This window comes from Cnephaeus nilssonii (assembly GCF_951640355.1).
Source record: "Cnephaeus nilssonii genome assembly, chromosome: X".
NCBI classification, from domain to species: Eukaryota; Metazoa; Chordata; class Mammalia; order Chiroptera; family Vespertilionidae; genus Cnephaeus; species Cnephaeus nilssonii.
In genome coordinates this window covers 121,714,585-121,733,161 of record NC_137071.1, presented here as the reverse complement: position 1 = coordinate 121,733,161, position 18,577 = coordinate 121,714,585, and the positions used below count along the sequence as shown (strand labels likewise).

At 59.9% G+C, this 18,577-nt stretch overlaps 1 protein-coding gene across 2 annotated transcripts in view; it reads right to left on the bottom strand.

Annotated features, from left to right (window-relative positions):
• Positions 1–813: 813 nt before the first annotated feature.
• FLNA (filamin A) overlaps positions 814–18,577 on the bottom strand; it is a 28,591-nt gene continuing 10,827 nt past the window's right edge. Inside the window, exons 15-48 of one of the 2 annotated variants that reach the window (XM_079765391.1) lie at positions 18,418–18,561; positions 17,106–17,229; positions 16,863–17,023; positions 16,688–16,778; positions 16,433–16,602; positions 15,819–15,936; positions 15,458–15,720; positions 14,430–15,027; positions 14,157–14,330; positions 13,913–14,075; positions 13,676–13,836; positions 13,411–13,581; positions 12,664–12,787; positions 12,417–12,573; positions 11,397–11,586; positions 11,219–11,242; positions 8,460–8,707; positions 8,246–8,341; positions 7,965–8,067; positions 7,725–7,865; positions 7,487–7,615; positions 7,128–7,301; positions 6,393–6,554; positions 6,098–6,301; positions 5,869–6,021; positions 5,646–5,768; positions 5,265–5,531; positions 4,986–5,123; positions 4,684–4,799; positions 4,009–4,141; positions 2,791–2,967; positions 2,423–2,641; positions 2,134–2,337; positions 814–1,322 (exon numbers count right to left, since the gene is read on the bottom strand). In XM_079765391.1, the coding sequence (XP_079621517.1) occupies positions 1,135–1,322; positions 2,134–2,337; positions 2,423–2,641; positions 2,791–2,967; positions 4,009–4,141; positions 4,684–4,799; positions 4,986–5,123; positions 5,265–5,531; positions 5,646–5,768; positions 5,869–6,021; positions 6,098–6,301; positions 6,393–6,554; positions 7,128–7,301; positions 7,487–7,615; positions 7,725–7,865; positions 7,965–8,067; positions 8,246–8,341; positions 8,460–8,707; positions 11,219–11,242; positions 11,397–11,586; positions 12,417–12,573; positions 12,664–12,787; positions 13,411–13,581; positions 13,676–13,836; positions 13,913–14,075; positions 14,157–14,330; positions 14,430–15,027; positions 15,458–15,720; positions 15,819–15,936; positions 16,433–16,602; positions 16,688–16,778; positions 16,863–17,023; positions 17,106–17,229; positions 18,418–18,561 (5,808 nt within the window). In that variant the 3' untranslated portion in view covers positions 814–1,134. The remainder of the gene's footprint in view (positions 1,323–2,133; positions 2,338–2,422; positions 2,642–2,790; positions 2,968–4,008; positions 4,142–4,683; positions 4,800–4,985; positions 5,124–5,264; positions 5,532–5,645; positions 5,769–5,868; positions 6,022–6,097; positions 6,302–6,392; positions 6,555–7,127; positions 7,302–7,486; positions 7,616–7,724; positions 7,866–7,964; positions 8,068–8,245; positions 8,342–8,459; positions 8,708–11,218; positions 11,243–11,396; positions 11,587–12,416; positions 12,574–12,663; positions 12,788–13,410; positions 13,582–13,675; positions 13,837–13,912; positions 14,076–14,156; positions 14,331–14,429; positions 15,028–15,457; positions 15,721–15,818; positions 15,937–16,432; positions 16,603–16,687; positions 16,779–16,862; positions 17,024–17,105; positions 17,230–18,417; positions 18,562–18,577) is intronic. The other variant, XM_079765392.1, reaches the window with a different exon arrangement.

Genomic DNA, 18,577 nt, shown 5'->3' with positions numbered 1-18,577 from the left:
TGGGTTTGAATGCCCCAAGGAGCCATGGCAAAGCAGCTCTTGGAGGGAGGGCAGGACAGACGAGGATACCTGGGCTTGGGTGGGAGTGGGCAAACTGTGCAGCTGACAGCAGTTCCTCGAATATTCCCACCTGCCTGCTGAGGGGCCATGAGAGACCTACAATCTGCCCGTTGGGCCAGAGGACCTTGCGACAGTCCCTTCCCCCAGGGGTGGTGGCGCACTTAAGATGTCTAGGAGAGCCCTAACCGGTTTGGCTCAGTGGATAGAGCGTCGGCCTGTGGACTGAAGGGTCCCAGGTTCGATTCTGGTCAAGGGCATGTACCTTGGTTGTGGGCACATCCCCAGTAGGGGGTGTGCAGGAGGCAGCTGATCAATGTTTCTCTCTCATAGATGTTTCTAACTCTCTATCCCTCTCCCTTCCTCTCTGTAAAAAATCAACAAAATACATAAAAAAAAAAAGATGTCTAGGAGATGGCCAGGGTCTGCTGTGATTTCAAGCCTGGCTACCTGGTCCTCCCACCCGGCACTTTGCATCCTGCTGCCTGGCCAGGGCCCGGCCTTTCCCCGGGACACTGTCTATTTCTGGTGTGGACCGGGACAAGTTTACCAGGCCGTGTCCTGGGGGTACTACATCCCCCTTGCCCTGCATTGATCCGAATCCAGAGAGGCAGAGGCGGCCAGTGCAGATGGGGCCTCCTGGAGTTAGGGGGTGGGGTCAGCAGGTGGGGCCAGGCCTGGAGATCAGCAGCCTGTGGCCGCAGCCCATGTGCCGTCCACCCTGTCGGCGTCCTTGCAAGAAAGCGAGAGCCAGTCTCAGGAGAATGAAAGCTGAGCTTTATTCTTCTTGGCTAGGGAAGGGAACTAGCAGGTGGTCGTGCGCAGGCCTCCACCCGTCACCCCTCCCAGAACCAAAGAAGACAGGCAGAGCCACCAACGGTTCCCGCTGCTCGCTTCTCTCCTTTGCCCAAGCAGAGGCAGGTGAGCGCAGGGCAGGGGTGGCTGCAGTGACAGGGCGGCCAGGGCTGGCCAGGGCTCCGGGGGCTGAGGAGAGGAGGAGGGGGGGCTGCTTGGGAGGGGGCGGTGGGCACGGGACACTTCTGGTCCTGGGAGTCGCCACTGGCACAGGCACAGAGCTCAGGGCACCAGGACACGGTAGGGGCTGCCCGGGATGTGCTCGTCGCCCCACTTGACAACCAGCGTGTACTCCCCCTTGTCCTTGAGCAGGTAGGACACGCTGTAGAGCCGGCTGCCCACGTGCTTCACCAGGATCTCCTCACAGGGCGTCCGGGGGCCGTGCACCCCCACTAGCAGCATGTTGTTGCCTGGCGGGGGGAGAGGGGAGAGGGCCTCAGTCCCAGGCTCCAAGCCCCCTATTTTCAGTTGTAACTATGCTGACCCCCCGCCTCCTCCTTCTGTCCCCCTCACCTGTTCCAGGGTTATAGCCTTTTCTTTTTAAAAAATTATTTATTGACTTGGGGGGAAAGGAGGGGGGGGAGAGAGGGAGAGAGAGAGGGAGAGAGAGAGAGAGAGAGAGAGAGAGAGAGGTAGAGGAAAGAAACATGGATTTGTTGTTCCACTTAATTATGCATTCATTGGTTGATTCCTGTATGTGCCCTGACTGGGGATCAAACCCGCAACCTTGGTGTATCAGGATGATGCTCTAACCAATTGACCTACCCAGCCAGGGCTGAGTGAACAGCCCTTTCTTTTTTATTTTTGTTTTACTTCTTTTAACATACATTTTTATTGATTTCAGAGAGGAAGGGAGAGGGAGAGAGAGATAGAAACAGCAATGATGAGAGAGAAAGATTGATCGGCTACCTCTTGCACTCCCCACACTGGGGACTGAGCCCGCAACCCGGGCATGTGCCCTGACTGGGAATCGAACCGTGACCTCCTGGTTCATGGGTTGACATACCCACTGAGCCACACCGGCTAGGCTGCCGCCCCTTTCTAAAGACCTGCCAGCACCCCTGCCCCCCAGCCAGGCCAGCATAGGAAACTCCAGCTCCTTCAAGGTACTTAAGGCAGAGGGCAGGGAGGCCAAGATAGGAAGTGGCTTTAGAAGCGACGGCCACACCCTCAAAGGCATCCCCACCCCTTCATCTTCCTTCCTGTGTTCCGGGCACCCACCTGCTTTGCTGCAGTCCACGGTGAAGCTGCTCTTCTGGCCCACGTAGGCCTTGCTCAGCCCCAGGCCCTTAGCCAGCACCTTGCTGGCATCAGTGGGACCTGGGCCTGGGGTGCCGTGCTGGGGGACACTGGCCGTCTTGGTCAGGGAGTCTACAAATACTGATGATGTCTCATGGAGGCTGTGGTTGCTGACGAGACGGGGGCCTGTGGGGCAGAGCAAAGTGGGGCTGAGAGGTAGCTGAGGGCTAGGCACCGAGGCGGGCGCCAGCAGTCTGCTGCAGAGGCTCACCTGTGACTTTGGCCTTGAAGGGGCTGCCCCCGATGTGGTAGGGGCCACCATATTTGATGGAGATGAGGTAGCTGCCAGGTACCATGGGGGTGTAGGTGACGCGGTAGCCCTCGGGGCACTCCTGGCAATCCATCTTCACCTTGGAGGGCCCGTCGATGGTGACCGACAGGGCACCGGCTCCCGCATTGCTTGTGTTCACGATAAACTCAGCTGGGCTCCCTGGGGACACAGGAGGTCAGGCAGAGCTGGTCTGGCCCACCCCACTCCAGCCCCCCACTGCCCACCCAGCAGCATAGCTTTGTCATTCTTGTGTGCCTCCTGTTGCCACTGAGATCTTTCTTAGACGGGGGCTCTAGCAGCTGACCTACCTGTGACGCCACCTTCCAGGCCGGCTCCGTAGGCAGACACCAGCCCCGGGTCCCCTCCATGCCCAGGCTCCCCAACTCGGATCTTGAAGGGGCTTCCAGGGATGTGTGTGCCATTGAACTTGACATCAATCAGGTAGACACCATTCTCCCGTGGGATAAAACGCACGGCGTACTTATCTGAGGAGCAGAGGGGCATGCTGTGGACCTGGGTCCCTCCCCACAAACCGAGCAAGTGACATCTGTGAGGCGCGACCCTTGCCCGCCAGCCTGAGCCCAGCAGGTCCACGCAGTTCACGCAGCTTCTTCCATGGACCATGCTGGGCACCCACACCCCACAGCACAGACCTCCTAAAACTTGAGGGGTGAAGCTGTAGATGCCCAAGCAGCCTATCGGGACTCATTTGGACTGAAATCTTTTACAAGCAAAACACGCATCTCACTGCCTCTTTAAAAAGGTTACCATGGCCCTAGCCGGTTTGGCTCAGTGGATAGAGCGTCATCCCATGGACTGAAGGGTCCTGGCTTTGATTCCAGTCAAGGGCATGTCCCTCGGTTGCAGGCTCATCCCTGGCCCAGTCAGGGCGCATGGGGGAGGCAACCAATCGATGTGTCTCATCACATCGATGTTTCTCTGTGTCTCTCCCTCTCCCTTTCATTCTCTAAAAATCAATGGGAAAATACCCTCGGGTGAGGATGAGCAACAACAAAAAGAAAGGTTACCAGGAATGCCAAGCTCCCTGCATGTTAACTGGGGCTCAGAGGCAGTGAGGAACTTGCTCGAGGCCACACGGCTGGGAAAGGGCAGGACTAGGCTGTGATACTAGTGAAACTCTACCCGGCAGCAATGCACACCCTCTCCCCCTCTCCCATCCCTGGGGTGCCCAGGCCTGTCTGTAGGTGCCATGCCCTGGCTCAAGGGCCCTCAGCCCTCTGGCTGGACTTGCGGCCTCTCCTTCAGGAGACTGCATCGGACCCTGCGGAAGGCTGTCTTCTTTCTAGCAGTCGTGGCTGCTGAGCCAGATGCCCAGGGGCTTGGGTCACGAGTGGTGGCAGGGTCGCCTGGCTGAGGGGGCCCGGGTGTGGGCCCCGTCTTGGCTGCTCACAGAATCTGGACCTCCTTTCGTACTCTCAGCCTGCTTCCCGCCGGCTGGGCAGGCCCACTGCTCCCAGTGAGGCCAGGGCAGGTGGCGGGGTGGCTGGGTAGGGACAGGGCCTCACCTTGATCGATCTCTGTGACATAGCATTCCTCCAGGGCTCCCGAGGGGCTGTGCACCTTGGCATCGATCGCCCCCTTGGCCCCGTTCAAGCTGACTGCAAAAGAGGCTGGCTGGTTGACCTTTAACCCTGACTCCTGGAAGCACAGCAGAGGTGGTTAGATCGGGGTGGTCAGAATGAGGGAGGGCGGGGCCCCAGAAGCAGGAGGCCCAAAGGGTTGCACTTACCCATCTGGCGTCCAACTTGGTTTAAAGAGGGAGAGCCATTGATTCTCGAGGGGCAACAAGCCACAGGCACACACCCCTGCCCCCGCCCCCAGGCGCATGCGCTCCACAATCACACCCCCCCGGGGCAGCGTGAAGGGAGGGCGGCCCCACCCGCTGGGCAGCACTCAGCCCCTGCAGGCTGTCCCTCTTTAAACCTCAGCCCTGGTGCTCAAGGGGCACAGGCTTCTGTTCAAAGCCTTTAGACCTGAGACACGAGAAAAACTCCACGCGGTGGCCAGGGGTGTGTCCTGCCAACCCAAAGCGTGGGCTGCACCCGGCCAGAGCAGAGGCCCGGCGCCCCGAGCGGGGCTGGGCGGGTCCCTCGACACAGGGCCGAGGCCTGCTCCGTGCACTGGCTCTGGTCTGGCCGGGCCCAGGAGCCCCAGGCGGGCGGTTTCTCTCAGTGCCTCACCTGAAGACTAGAAACAGTAAGGCGGCGGGCGTCGCCAGACGGAGAAGCCACAGGCACCACGAAGGGGCTGTCGGGAATGTGCTCCTCGTTGAACTTCACGGAGACCTCGTAGTCCCCTGCATAGGGAGAGACGCAGATAACGAGGCCCCACTTGGCTGCGTTCTAGCCTCCCGCCTCCCACGAACAGCCCAGTGGCCCTGGGTCAAGGTGGAGAGGGGAGCCGAGCAGGACTGTCTGCATAGACCCAACCAACACCCACACTGAGGCATCGCCGCCCCTCACCCCGGCCCGGCCCTCAGTACCTGGCTCCTGGACCACATAGGCCACACCACAGGAGCCATCCTTGCGGTCCTCGAAGGAGATCTCGGCCTTGCTGGGGCCCTCGACAGCAATGGCCAGGCCCCCAGCGCCGGCTTCCCTGGTCCAAATGCTGAATTCAGCTGTGGCAAAGCAGTGTGTCTGGTGAGTAGAGCGCATGCGCACCTCTCCCGAGGCTGCAACCCCTGACCTCAGCCCCTCCACCCCCCCCCCCCCGACCCTGCCCAGGAGGAGAGCAAGAAGCTGGCAGGAAGCAGGCCTACCTGGCACTCCAGCCTCGGCCCTCTCGAGGCCCGGACCTCCGGCGCGGACCTTGTGGGCACCCCCTTCCCCTAGGGGCCCCACGGTGAACTGGAAGGGGCTCCCAGGCACGTGCTGGCCCTTGTACTTGACGCTGACCGTGTGCATGCCCATCTCAGCAGGCACGAAGCGGATGCAGTACGTGTGGTTTTCCCCTTCCACAATCTCAGCTTCATGGGTCTTGCCTGATGGGCTGGTCACCTGGGCTGTCATGTCCTGGATGCTGATTTCTGCAGGTCGGGGGACAGCCTGGTGAGCAGGAGCCCCAGACCCCAGACTTCTGCTCGGGGTTACCAGGCCTCCCCATCGCCCCCCGCCACCCCCCGCCTCCCTATAGCTCCTACCGGGGATCTTGAGGCTGAGGTCACAATGACTGCCAACATTGGCCACTGAAGGGGCCCGTCGTCTGCGTGTGATGCTCTCTTTCACTCGGCCTTCGCCTGTCACCTTCACGGAGAAGGGGCTGCCTGCAGGAGGGGAGCACAGCCCGCACCCCACACAGGTTACATCCTGGCCCTGGGGTGTGATCAGGAGGGTTAGGGAGAAATGCGCGTGCGCGGCACTCACCAGGCACGTGCTGGTCGGCAAACTTAATGTTGATGATGTAGTTCCCAGGCTCCGTGGGGCAGTAGGTGACCCTGCACGTGCCATCCTCCAGGTCCTCTGTGTTGATGTCCACTTTGCTGGGGCCCTCGATGGACAGGCTGAGCCCGCCGTAGCCTGCCGAGGGGACACCCCTGAGCCAGAGAGCCAAGCACAGTGGGCTCACCCTGGCGGGCAGGCCGCCATCGCTTACCAGCATCACGGGTATCAATGATAAACTCCGCGGGCTCAAAGGTGTGGCCTTCATGGAGGCCCTGGCCCGAGACGCGCACACGGCTGGCGTCCCCAATCTCCGACTGGCTGATCATCACCGGGATGGGGCTGCTGGCCACGTGCTGGCCACTCTTTTTCACATGCACTAGGTGCTCCCCCGTCTCCTTGGGCACGAAGGAGATCCCTGGGCACAGAGCGGGCTGTCAGCCAGGGAAAGGCATGCCCCCGCCCCAACCTCCCTCCTTTCCAGAAGGCCCTGCCCCTCAGCCTCTTACCCACATGGCCATTGCGCAGCCGCTTCAGCAGACAGGGCTCCTCGCGGCCCGAGGGCGGCACCACTGTGGCCGTCAACAGGCTGAGGTCCGTCTCGGAGATGTTGATGGGGATGTCAGCAGCGGAGCCCACCTTCAGGTGGGACATGCGCATGGAGTCATCACCTGGCAGAGGACAGTCACTGAGTGTCCAGAAGCAGGGAGAAACAGCACCCACCCTGCCACCTGCCTTTTTAAAAATATATATTAAAAAAAAAAAATATATATATATATATATATATATATTTGTTATTGATTTCAGAGAGGAAGGGAGAGGGGAGAGATAGAAACATCAATGATGAGAGAGAATCATTGATCAGCTGCCTACTGCAAGACCCCCTACTGGGGATGGAGCCCGCAATCCGGGCATGTGCCCTGACCAGAATCAAACCCGGGATCCATCAGTCCGCAGGCCGATGCTCTATCCACTGAGCCAAACCGGCTAAGGCCTAAAATATATTTTGATTGACTTCAGAAAGACAGGGAGAGGGAGAGAGATAGAAACAACAGTGATGAGAGAGAATCACCTATCAGTTGCTTCTTGCATGGCCCACACTGCGGATCGAGCCCACACCCCGGGCATGTGCCCTGATCGGGAACCGAACCATGACCTTCTGGTTCATAGGTCGAGGCTCAACCACTGAGCCACGCCAGTCAGGCCACCTGCCTCTTCCTGTAACTTTCCCCACGGGCACCCACCTGTGACCCTGGCGGTGAAGGGGCTGCCTGGGATGTGCTGCTCATTGTACTTGACGAGGATGCTGTAGTCACCAGGCAGCACCGGCAGGTAGGACACGCTACACGTCCCGTCCTGATTGTCGGTGCAGCTGATTTCTGCTTTGGATGGCCCCTCGATGGCCAGGGACAAGCCCCCTAAAGAGAATCGTGGGTGAGTGCGTGAACCAAACCCAGGACAAGATGAGGGAGAGCCCCAACAGGCAAGCAGAGGCTGGGGGGCAGGGCAGGGGGCCCCACTCGGGAGTGTCTCTCCTGCGCCCAGCTCCCCACAGGCTGAGGGCATCCACGGCACAGGAAGACCAAAACCGGCTGCCACTCACCCTCTCCTGCGTCCTTGGTGTTGACTGTGAAGACAGCAGGCTTGTTCACTACTCCGTGGGTGAGGCCTGGCCCGTAGGCGGTGACGTGGCCACAGTTGACGTAATCCACGTAGAACTGCAGGGGGCTTCCTGAGGCAGGAAGAGGGGCCATGTGGAATGGGGACCTTGCGTTGGCCCCCAAGTCCTCCCGCTGCCCCAGGCCACTGTGAGGCGGTGGTGGCATGCTGTGGGAGCGCACCTGGGATGTGCATGTTGTCATAGCGGATGTCCATCTCGTGCAGGCCAGCTTCGCTGGGGGCGTAGCGCACCGTCACAGTGCCGTCCTTATTGTCGGTGATCGCCGGCTGTGCCACTTTGCCGGAGGGCATCCGTACCTCCCCTGCAGGGCAACGTGACAGGGTCAGGGCAGCCTGTTGGCACATCCTGGTTCCCTCGAGCCACCTCTGCGGCTCCCAACCGCCTTCCTGCTCCCACTCACCTGTGATCTCGCCCTTCTTGATGGTGAAGGGGATGACAAGGTCAAAGGGCCTCAGGCTGGTCACGTCCAGCCCATTGACACCCACCATGGGTCTCTCCGGGGCCTGCAGTGGAGACAGAGGGCCCAGATGAGGGGCTGTCGGAGTCGAGGGAGTCCCAAGCAGGAAGAGTTGGGATCCCTCCTCACATATGCCAGAACGGGCCTCCTGGGACACCCAGCTGGCCAGCCCCCCCAATGTCCCTTAGAGCTAGGCAAGCTGGAGGTGGTGGGCCAGGCCATACCCAGGTCTGCTGGGCGCCCGGAGCATAGGTGTATGGTGGGGCCAGCTGCTGAGGCCGCAAAGGAGGCTGCGCGGTGGGCTGGTCCCCAGCCAGAGCCTGCAGAGCAAACACAAGAGCTGCAGACTCTGAAATTACAGAGTAATCCTGGGTGGTGGTGGTGGGGGGCATTCAGGATGGGTCCCCCCAAGACCCTTCACCCCTAGCCCCTTCTGACCGTCACTTGGAAGGGGCTGTTGGGCACGTGCTCGCCGCCAAAGCGCACACAGATGACGTATTTGCCCGGCTGCGGGGCTGTGTAGAAGATGTCAAAGGTGCCATCCTCATTCTCTACCACATCCACGTCCACCTCGGAGCCGTCGGGTGTGCACACAGTGCAGGTAACCTTGCCTTTGCCTGCAGCCTTGGTGTCCACAGTGATCACCGTTTCCTCCCCAATCTGGATGGTGGGGCCGATGCCAGCACCTAGTGGGGCAGGGCGGGTCCCCAGAGGGGGGCCAGTGCATGAGCTTGGCGTTCAGGCTGCTCCTATCCACTGCCTGCCGCCCGCCCAGGCCTTTTACTGCCACCACCAAGCACAGCCAGGCCTCCCGCCCCTGAACCCCGAGCTGGGACGGTGAGTAGTTTCTCAGAAGGCAGGAAAGGTTCCCTCGAGCCACCTCAGGCCAGGGAGCCCTGTCTTGGGGGGCAGCCCCCATGTGGGAAAGGCCCCACGGGTGGCACCCAGGTGTTTGGGAGGAAGGGTGGGCCTGGAGGCCCGTGAGGCCGCTGCTGCCGCTGGGGCACAAGCGTTTGCTGCCACCTCCCCTGCCAACTCAGCCGCAGCTGGTGCCGTGGACCGCGCTGAGCAATGCCAGTGCTCCGGGTTGGGCGCACAGCTGCCTTTGCCCCGTGGCCTGGCCCCGGCCCCCAGTGCTGTGTGCGCACGCGGTGAGGCGGGGGTCCTGCTGCAGTGTGGGGGGATGTGACACTCGCCTCCCGCCCCCGCCCCCCCCCCCCCGGCCCAGGCCTGAAGGGGAAATGAAAGTTTCCTGACAACTGAGAATGCTCGCTCAACCGAAGGCTCGTGGTGAGGGGTGGCTGGGCACAGCCCAGAGCAGGCAGGGAGCTGGGAGCAGGGAAGCAGGGAGCAGCGGGGTTAGCGCCCTAGCAGCACAGCGCACAGGCAGCGGCAGCACCCAGAGGGAGGGGGACAGGAGGCCCAAGCCACAGCCACCGCCTCTAGGTTGCAAGGGCAGAGCAGCTGAGCAGCCTCCAGGGCCCCAGAGTGCCTGAGGAGAGGGGAGGGACAGTGACGTTACGACCTGCGCTTAGCCGTGGAGGCTCAGGGGGTGGTGGGCTGTGAGGCCTCAAAGTGACAGGCAGGCTGGCCCTGGCCAGGGACGCCCCCAGGAGCATGGAACCTGCTCCAGGGCTGCATTCCAGGGGTTCTCCAGCCAGCCTGCCCCTGAGCTCCCCTGTGGTCGAGGGCTCAGGCTGCCCTAGGCTCTGTGTTGGCCTTCTGCAGCTCTCCTGAGGTCCAGGCCTGGCCACCTGCTGCCCACTCTGCCCTGGAAGGCCTCACCTCATACCCATCCAACACCCGTTCTCTCCAACTGGGAACTGAACCCGCCATCTATAGCTAGTGGTTTGGGCCCCGACCTCAGGTACCCGTGAACCCCCACTTTTCCCATCCAGCCCATCAGCCGGTCTTGGCTGCTCCATCTTCAAAGTACACCTCCCAACTTGGCGCCCCCTTCTGGCTGATCTAAAAGTAACTTCAGCCCGGCCGGTGTGGCTCAGTGGTTGAGCGTAAACCTATGAACCAGGAGGTCATGGTTCGATCCCCGGTCAGGGCACATGCCTGGGTTGCGGGCTCGATCCCCAGTTGGGGCCATGGAGGAGGCAGCCCATCCATGATTCTCTCTCATCATTGATGTTTCTATCTCTCCCTCTCCCTTCCTCTCTGAAATCAATAAAAAAATATTTAAAAAATAAAAGTAACTTCAGCTCCCCAATTGGGCTCGCTACCTCTGTTCTGCACACAGTGGCCAGGTAAACCGAGACCACTCCCTCAACCAAGGCTTGACCCTGCCTCTGGTCCCCAAGGTCTTGTCCCCCTGCCCTAGGCACATATGCCTATCATCTCAGATCCCAGGGCCTATGTATTCGGCAGATGAGCCCCTGCTGCAAAGCCCAGGCCACCCTAACGTGTGCTGGCTGCCTCGCCCAAGCTCCAGGCCTGCAGCCCTGGGAACCTCCTAAGTAGCAATCGCCTCTTATTGGTGTCCCTGCCTGGGGCTGGCTCTCCTCTGCCACACCTGGTTGGGGACCCTCTGAATAACGTCACTGCTGGGGGGACAGGGGTAGGAAAGGAGGCGGGGAGGGCAGATAGGCCACCGCGTGCACTTTGGGGCTCTGAGGCTGGGCCAGGCCCCGCCATGCTGGCCGCCCAAGCAGTCGACGCTGGTGCTACTGCACTACCAGCTAGCCCCACCCGCTCATGCAGGCTGCGCCTCCCCCGGCCCGGGACGCGAGGCCCCTGGGAGGTGGGGATGAGGGTCTGTGGATCTGGCCAGGGCTGGGGACTCGCGCCTGTCGGGAGACCCCTTGTCCCCTTAGCCCATGCAGGAGCCCTTGACATGGAAGGAGGGAGCAAGAAGGAAGGGCCTGCTGCCCGCCTCCTGGGCTTTCCTGGAGTGCCAAGATCCCCAGACCCCAGAGCCCCAGTGGGGTGCCTCTCAGGATGCACCTCACCCCAAAGCTCTCAGCTGCAACCCAACTTCTCAGATGGGGAAACAGAGGCCCAGAGAGGGGACGGGCCAGAGCGCTCATGCTCAGCTCCAGAGGCCTCCCTGGGCCCTAACCCTCCGGCCACCCCCTCTGTCCCTGCCAAGAGCTGCAGCTGGAACTGTCCTGGGAATCAGCACGGAAGAGGAAAGGAAGCTGCCCTCTGGGCAGGAGGGGCATTGGGAGTGGCCCCGGCAAGCAGCTTACCTAGCCCGTGACCTCCGATTGACACTGAGGTGAGAGGGCAGAGAGCAAGGAGAAAGGTCAGGTGAGTCACTCAGGGGGCGGCCCCCACTCCCACACGCTGCCCCAAGCAGCGAGCCCTTGCACACAGGCACACCCAAGCCCCGTGCTGAGCGCCGTGGCCGATGGCGGGCGGGCTCACCTGTGACCGTGCACTTGCTGGCATCCCCGGTGGGCACGGCGCGAACACGGTACGGGGAGAAGGGGATCTCATCACCGCCATACTTGATAAGGATGGTGTAGCGGCCCGTCACATCTGGCACATAGGCCACCGTGTACGTGCCATCGTGGTTGTCTTGGATGTGCGTCTTCTTGGGCTTGCCCTCAGGGTCCTGTGTGGCAAAGCACAGGGGACGGAGGTGGTTGTCATAAGCCCACCCAGCCCAGGATCACCTCTGGTTCTCTTTTTCTAAAATATATTTGTATTCATTTCAGAGAGGAAGGGAGAGGGAGAGAGAGAGAGAGAAACATCAATGATGAGAGAGAATTATTGATTGGGTGCCTCCTGCATGCTCCACACTGGGGATTGAGCTTGCAACCCGGGCATGTGCCCTGACCGGGAATAGAACCATGACCTCCCGGTTCATAGGTTGATGCTCAACCACTGAGCCATGCCGGCCAGGCTCAGGTTCTCTTAAAGGAGCCAGCATCAAGTGCTGCTGCTGCAGGAACAGCCTCCATGTCACTCAGCCTCCATGGCCCAAAATAGCTGCCTGCATCCAGCATTGTCCGTTACTTCTCCACTGGCAAGGGCCAGAAGAGAGGTCCCCAAAAGCCCAAAGCTCCTGCCCCCCATGACAACAGGCAGGGCCGGGGATCTTGGCACCCATTCTGCTTTATCCCCATGAGTACCGCTCGGCTCCCATCCTCCACCCCAGGGCCTGCCCAGCACTAATGTCACAAGTGGGCAAATTGAGGAACTAAGGGCTTTGGTAATGGGCTCAAAGTGAGGCATGAGCTAGTGTGTGGGTGGGGAAGTCTGTGCCTGTCACCATCTTCCTAGACACAGGAGACCTGCCCTGGCTGGCATCATTCCCAGGGGAGACCTCAAGTGCCCCAGCTGCATGCTCTAACCTGCACATGGCTCCAGCCTGGGCCCCCACCTTCCCTGGCCTTCCCTGGCACCCAGCAGGGCGAGGAGCTGCCCAGGCCACCAGCTCACCGTGATCTGGACAGCCAATAGGCCTTCCCCTGCGTCCTTCGCGTCAATGGTGAACTCCACAGGCAGGCTGGCGGGCACGCCGGTGGTGTTGAGCCCAGGGCCGCTGGCTTTCACCTTGCTGGCGTCGTGCGTAGGCAACACCTTGACCTTGAAGGGGCTGTTTGTTGGGCCAGGGTGTTGTGAGTGGTTAGGAAGGTTCTTGATGCCCAGCCTGCCGCCCCCAGCTGGGCAGTGAGCTGCCTCTTACCTGCGGGGTACCTCCTCTTCCCCATACAGCACAGAGATGCTGTAGGGCCCCTCACGGCTGGGCACGTAGTTAACGGTCTGGGTGCCGTCAGCGTTGTCCACCACATCCACTGGTTCTACCAGGCCTGGCCCCAGTCCCAAACACAGAGCCTCAGCCAGTCTCCTGAGCCCTCAGCCCCACCACCCAGGACGGCAGGGGCTCAGCTGTGTGCCCAGCCCTCACCCCAGGCCTACCCTTCATTTTGCCCTCATCTGCCCATCCCAGGAATGGCCCTGTGCCCCGTGACACCAGACACTAATCTGGGTGCCAGCTTGGACCCTGGCCCTATGTCCCCGCTGCCACATCTGTTCAGTGTCTATTCTACCTCCTTCTGGTCCCATCACCTGAGGCTCCTCTATCAACGGCCCGTGCACCTGCTCCAACCTCTTGGGCAAAGCCTCTGCTCGCTTCCCGCTACCCCTCAAAGAGGATCATGCCCTCCCAACCTCCTGCTCTTTAAAAAATATATATTTTTATTGATTTCAGAGAGGAAGGGAGATGGAGAGAGAGATAGAGACATCAATGATGAGAGAGAAACATCGATCGGCTGCCTCCTGCACACCCCACACTGGGGATTGAGCCTGCAACCCGCACATGTGCAGTGATGGGGAATCAAACTGTGACCTCCTGGTTCATGGGTTGGTGGCTCAACCCCCGAGCCACACTGGCTAGGCCCAACCTCCTGCTCTTAAGCGTGTGGACACTCACCTTTGGGTCCCTGGACTTTGACCTGTAGCGGGGCAACGCCGGCCTTGCTCGTGTCCACTTGGAAGGACTGAGGCAGGTTGGCACGGACCATGCCTGGGCTCAGGCCAGGCCCAGAGCACTTCACCTTGGTCGCGTCTGTCACATCATGCACAGGGACTTTGAAAGGACTGCCTGGGTGGGGGGCAGAGGGATGGATTGTGTGTGAGACAGGGTGGAGGGCAAGCGGGTGGCCTCCAGCCCAGCCCTAGCTGACCTGCCTCCTCACCTGGCACTTGGTGGCCGCCGTAGGTGACATTAAGGCTGTAGGTGCCAGCCTCATAGGGGATGTACTCAACCGAGCAGCTGCCATCTTTGTTATCCATGCAGGACATCTTAGCCTCAGAGGGGCCCTCTACAGCCAGGCCCAGGCCCCCTGTGCCAGCTCCCCTGGTCCAGACAGACAGCCAGTTAGACCTGGAGTTTCAAGGCCCATCACGCCCCTGCCTCCTGGGCACTTCCTCACCTCGTCTCCACGGTGAACTTGTTGGGCTTGTTGGTGGTGCCACTTTGGATGCCTGGCCCATGGACGCGCACTCGAGAGGGGTCGCAGCCCTCGGTCACAGGCACCTGGAAGGGGCTGCTGGGCACAGGGCTGCCATCGTAGGTCACGTCCACAGAGTGGAGTCCTGGAGGATGGGGGGCTGGGTGAGGAGGAGCCCGGGCCACCCCACGCATGCCCCACAGCCCTGGGGAGCCCTGGCGCATACCCTCCTCGTAGGGCGTGTACTCCACTTTGTACGTGCCGTCACCACAGTCCTGCACGTAGGTCTCGGTCAGGTTGCCTGAGGGGTTGGCCACGCGGGCCTTGACATGCGGCCCTCCAGTTTTCGTCAGAGCCCGGGCATCCACGCTGAACTCAGTGGTAGCCTCTCGGAAGACGCCTGTAGGAGGGGCAATGAGGAGGAGGCATGGGCTCCGAGGGCTCTGGGGACCCTAGATGCCCCCCCCCAGCCCCCTGGTCTCGCAGTGGGGCCTCTCACCTTGGCCATCAATGCCAGGCCCGTAGCACTGGACACCAGAAGTGTCTACTGCGGGCTCCACCTGCAGCTTGCTGGGGAAGTTGGGCACAGGCTGGCCACCGTATTTGATGGTGACGGTGTAGGAGCCGGGGCAAAGGGGGATGTAGGTGATGGTGTGTGTGCCGTCACCGTGGTCTTGTATGTGCACCTCGGCAGGCAGCCCGGCCTCGGAGCGGATCTCGATGGTCAGCTCTGCGCTGCCTGCACTTGAGCAGTCCACATGGAACTGGCCCGCCTCCCCAGCCGTGGCGCGCTCCAGCCCAGGGCCGGAGCACTTGACCTTGGATGCGTCAAAACACGGCACCACGTGGGCCTTGAATGGGGAGCCGGGGATGTGAGTGTCGGCGAAGAGGATGTTGATGTTGTAGTCTCCGGGCTCGGTGGGCACATAGGACACGGAGCATGTGCCATCCCCATTGTCCAGGCACTCGAGCTGCGCCTCGCAGGGGCCCTCCACGGTCAGGCCCAAGCCGCCCGTGCCGGCACCCTTGGTGTCGATGGTGAAGCGGGCAGGGGAGCCTGCACTGCCGCCCTGCAGCCCTGGCCCAAACGCCTTCACCTGAGGAGAGACGGGCAGGTCAAGAGCTGAAACCACACCACCTCCCTGACCCTTGACCCCTGGCCCCCACTTCAATCTATGTCCTCTTTTTTTAAATTTAATTTTTTTAAAAAATATATTTTTTATTTCAGAGAGGAAAAGAGGGAGAAACATCAATGATGAGAGAGACTCATTGATTGGCTGCCTCCTGCACGCCCCACACTGGGGATCGAGCCCACAACCCAGGCATGTGCCCTGACTGGGAATCGAACCTGGGACCCTTTAGTCCACAGGCCAATGCTCTATCCACTGAGCCAAATCAGCGAGGACAATCTACCTCCTCTTGTTCTGGCTTCCCTCCCCCACGAGACAGGGGCATAAGCAGGCCTCGGCACGATAAAGGGTAAGAGCATGTCTGGGAAAGACAGGGGGGCCCCCATACCTCAGTTACCTTGCTAGGCTTTGTGGGAGGCACGGCTTCCAGAGGAAAGGGGCTGCCAGGCACAGGCACACCGTCGTAAGTCACCTCAACCTCATAGGACCCCTCCTCGCGGGGCACAAAGCGCACGACACTGTTGTCAGCCCCCAGGCCGGGCTCCACCTTGCAGGGCACTGATGCGCCCGATGGGCCCACGATCTTGGATGCCACTTTGCCTTGGCCACCAGCACCCTTTGACTTGACTGTGAACTCCTGGTCTTTGCCAACGTCCACCTCTATTGAGATGACAGAAGAAGGGAAAGAACTGTGACACTGAGCCCGGGCAGCTCCTGGGCCATCCTCGGTAACCACGACAACAGCCCCAACTACTTACTCTCTCCCAGGCCAGACACCTTGATCTTGCTGAGGTCCAAGCTTGGAGACACGCCCACGGAGAAGGGGCTCTTAGGGATAGGATCCCCTCCGTAGGTGACATTGACGCCCACTGGGCCCTGGGAGGGGTACAGAAGGGTAGAGTCATATAGGTCATGACCCTGGTCTCCTGGCCTGCAGCTTCCCCAGTTAGGAATTGGGGACTGGTCAGAGAGACACTGGCTCTCCTTTAAAAAAAAAAAAAAAAGTTTACGGATTTCAGAGAAGAAGGGAGAGGGAGAGAGAGATAGAAACATCAATGATGAGAGAATCATTGATCGGCTGCCTTCTGCACACCCCCAACTGGGGATCGAGCCCACAACCCGGGCATGTGCCCTGACTGGGAATCAAACCATGACCTCTTGGCTCATAGGTCGACGCTCAACCACTGAGCCACGCCGGCCAGACAACTGGCTCTCCTCTTCCGCCCCTGGCCTTCATGCCCACTGTCTCCCACGTGGGAAATGGCAGTGAGCGGGAAGCCTCCTGGAGCAGCCCAGCCAGCCCACCGCTCAAGGAGGACCACGGGCGTGGTGGGTGTAGAAGAGGTGCAGCTGCAGAGGTTAAGGGCGCTACCTGCTGTATAGGAGTGTACTTGACCGTGTAGGTATTATCGTGGTGGTCGATGATGTCCACATCACGCACTGCTTCCCCCTTGGCCGTTCCCGAGAACTGGACATCCAGTTTGCCCTTGCCAGCGGCTTTCGCATTGACCGTGAAGTGGGTGGGTTTGCCAAGCTCAACACCTAAGGTGACACGGCAGCCATTAGGGGCACGTTGCCTCAATCCCCCTTGAGGTCCCCGACCTCTCCAGAGGGTGGTCATCCTCACCTGTGCGGCTGAGGCCAGGACCCTCTGCCTTCACCTTGCTGGCGTCATGGGAGGGTTCCACCTTGACCCGGATGGGGCTGGTCGGTGTAGCCTGCAATGGCGGGAGGAGCGGACTAAGAGGAGAACAGCACCCCAATGCCCAGCAGTGTCGGGAGTGGGAAGCAGCGACACCCACCTGGTCAGCAAAGAGGACCATGATGGTGTAGCTGCCAGCCCCACGCGGTGTGTACTTGACCGTGAAGGTGTCATTGTCATTGCGAATGATGTCAAAATCGATGTCGGCCTCAGCCGGGCCCACCACGCCAGGGGCACACTTGATGCCAATGCTGACATCGCCTGCAGCAGGGGAGGGAGTGGAGGCTGGGACCTCATGTGGATGCCTCACCCACATGTCCAGCCACCGGAGGCGGAGCCTTACCCTGGCCGGCCTCCGTGCAGTCCACGGTGAAGTAGGTGGGCTCATGAGCCTTGAGCCCTGTCTTGGCCACTCCTGGGCCATACACCTTGACCTTGTTTGGGTGGCTGCCGGCTCCCACGTTCACCTGCACAGGACAAGGTAAGGGCAAGGGCATTACCAGCCTGGAGAGGCAGGGGACCCTTCATCGACTGCTGGCTGTTACGCAAAATGGTGCGACCACCTTGGGTCTTGTGGTGCCTCCAATGATTAACCATAAAATGACCATATGGTGCTGTGATTCTCCTCTTCCGCATCTGTCTACCCAGAGAGATGAGAGCACTCGTCTGCATACTTGTACCCAAATGTTCATAGTGGCACTATTCACAACAGCCAAAAGGGAAAACGTAACAAAGGCCCATCAACAAATAACTGGATAAATACAATGTGGTCTAATCCATACAATGGACTATCATTCAGCCATGAAAAGGCAGGAAGTACCAATTCATGCTGCCATGTAGAACCACAATGAAAACATTATGTTGAGTGAAAGCATTCAGACACAAAAGGCTAGACATTGCATGGTTCCATCGCTAGCAAATGTCTAGAACAGGCAGAAAGCAGAATAGTGGTTGCTCAGGGTCGGGGGAGGGGAATTTTGGGGGGAAGAGGAGCGTTTGTTTGGGATGATGAAAACTATCTAGTCTTGCCCGGTTGGTGTGGCTCAGAGGTTGAGCATTGGTCACGGTTGGATCCCTGGTCAGGGCACATGCCCGGGATGTGGGCTCAATCCCCAGTAGGGGGTGTACAGGAAGCAGCCATCAATGATTCTGTCATCATTGATGTTTCAATCTCTCCCTCTCCCTTCTTCTCTGAAATCAATAATAATAATAATAAAAACCCTACCTAGTCTTCAATTGTGTTATCCATCGCACAACTCTGAATGGATTCAAGACTACCAAGCTATATACTTGGAATGGGTGAGCTGTCTAGGATTCACGTTTTACTTTTATTTTAGTTTAATATATTTTATTGATTTTTTACAGAGAGGAAGGGAGAGGGATAGAGAGTTAGAAACATTGATGAGAGAGAAACATCCATCAGTTGCCTCTTGCACACCCCCTACTGGGCATGTGCCCGAAACCAAGGTACATGCCCTTGACCGGAATCGAACCTGGGACCCTTCAGTCCGCAGGCCGACGCTCTATCCACTGAGCCAAACCGGCCAGGGCTGGGATTCACGTTTGATCTAAGAGAGCTATAGATAAACACGGGACAGGTGCCCTAGGAAGATGTGATGAAGGGCTGTCCAAGGCCCGTGGGAGGGCCGGCTCACCCGGAAGGGGCTGTTAGGGATGCTGACGCCTCCCCAGGACACCATGGCTGTGTGCTTCACGGGCTTCCTGGGCACGTAGGAGCAGCTGTACGTGCCGTTGCCATTGTCCTTGACTGAGGCCTCCACGGGGCAGCCCTCGTTGTCCTGGAAAGTAGGTGGC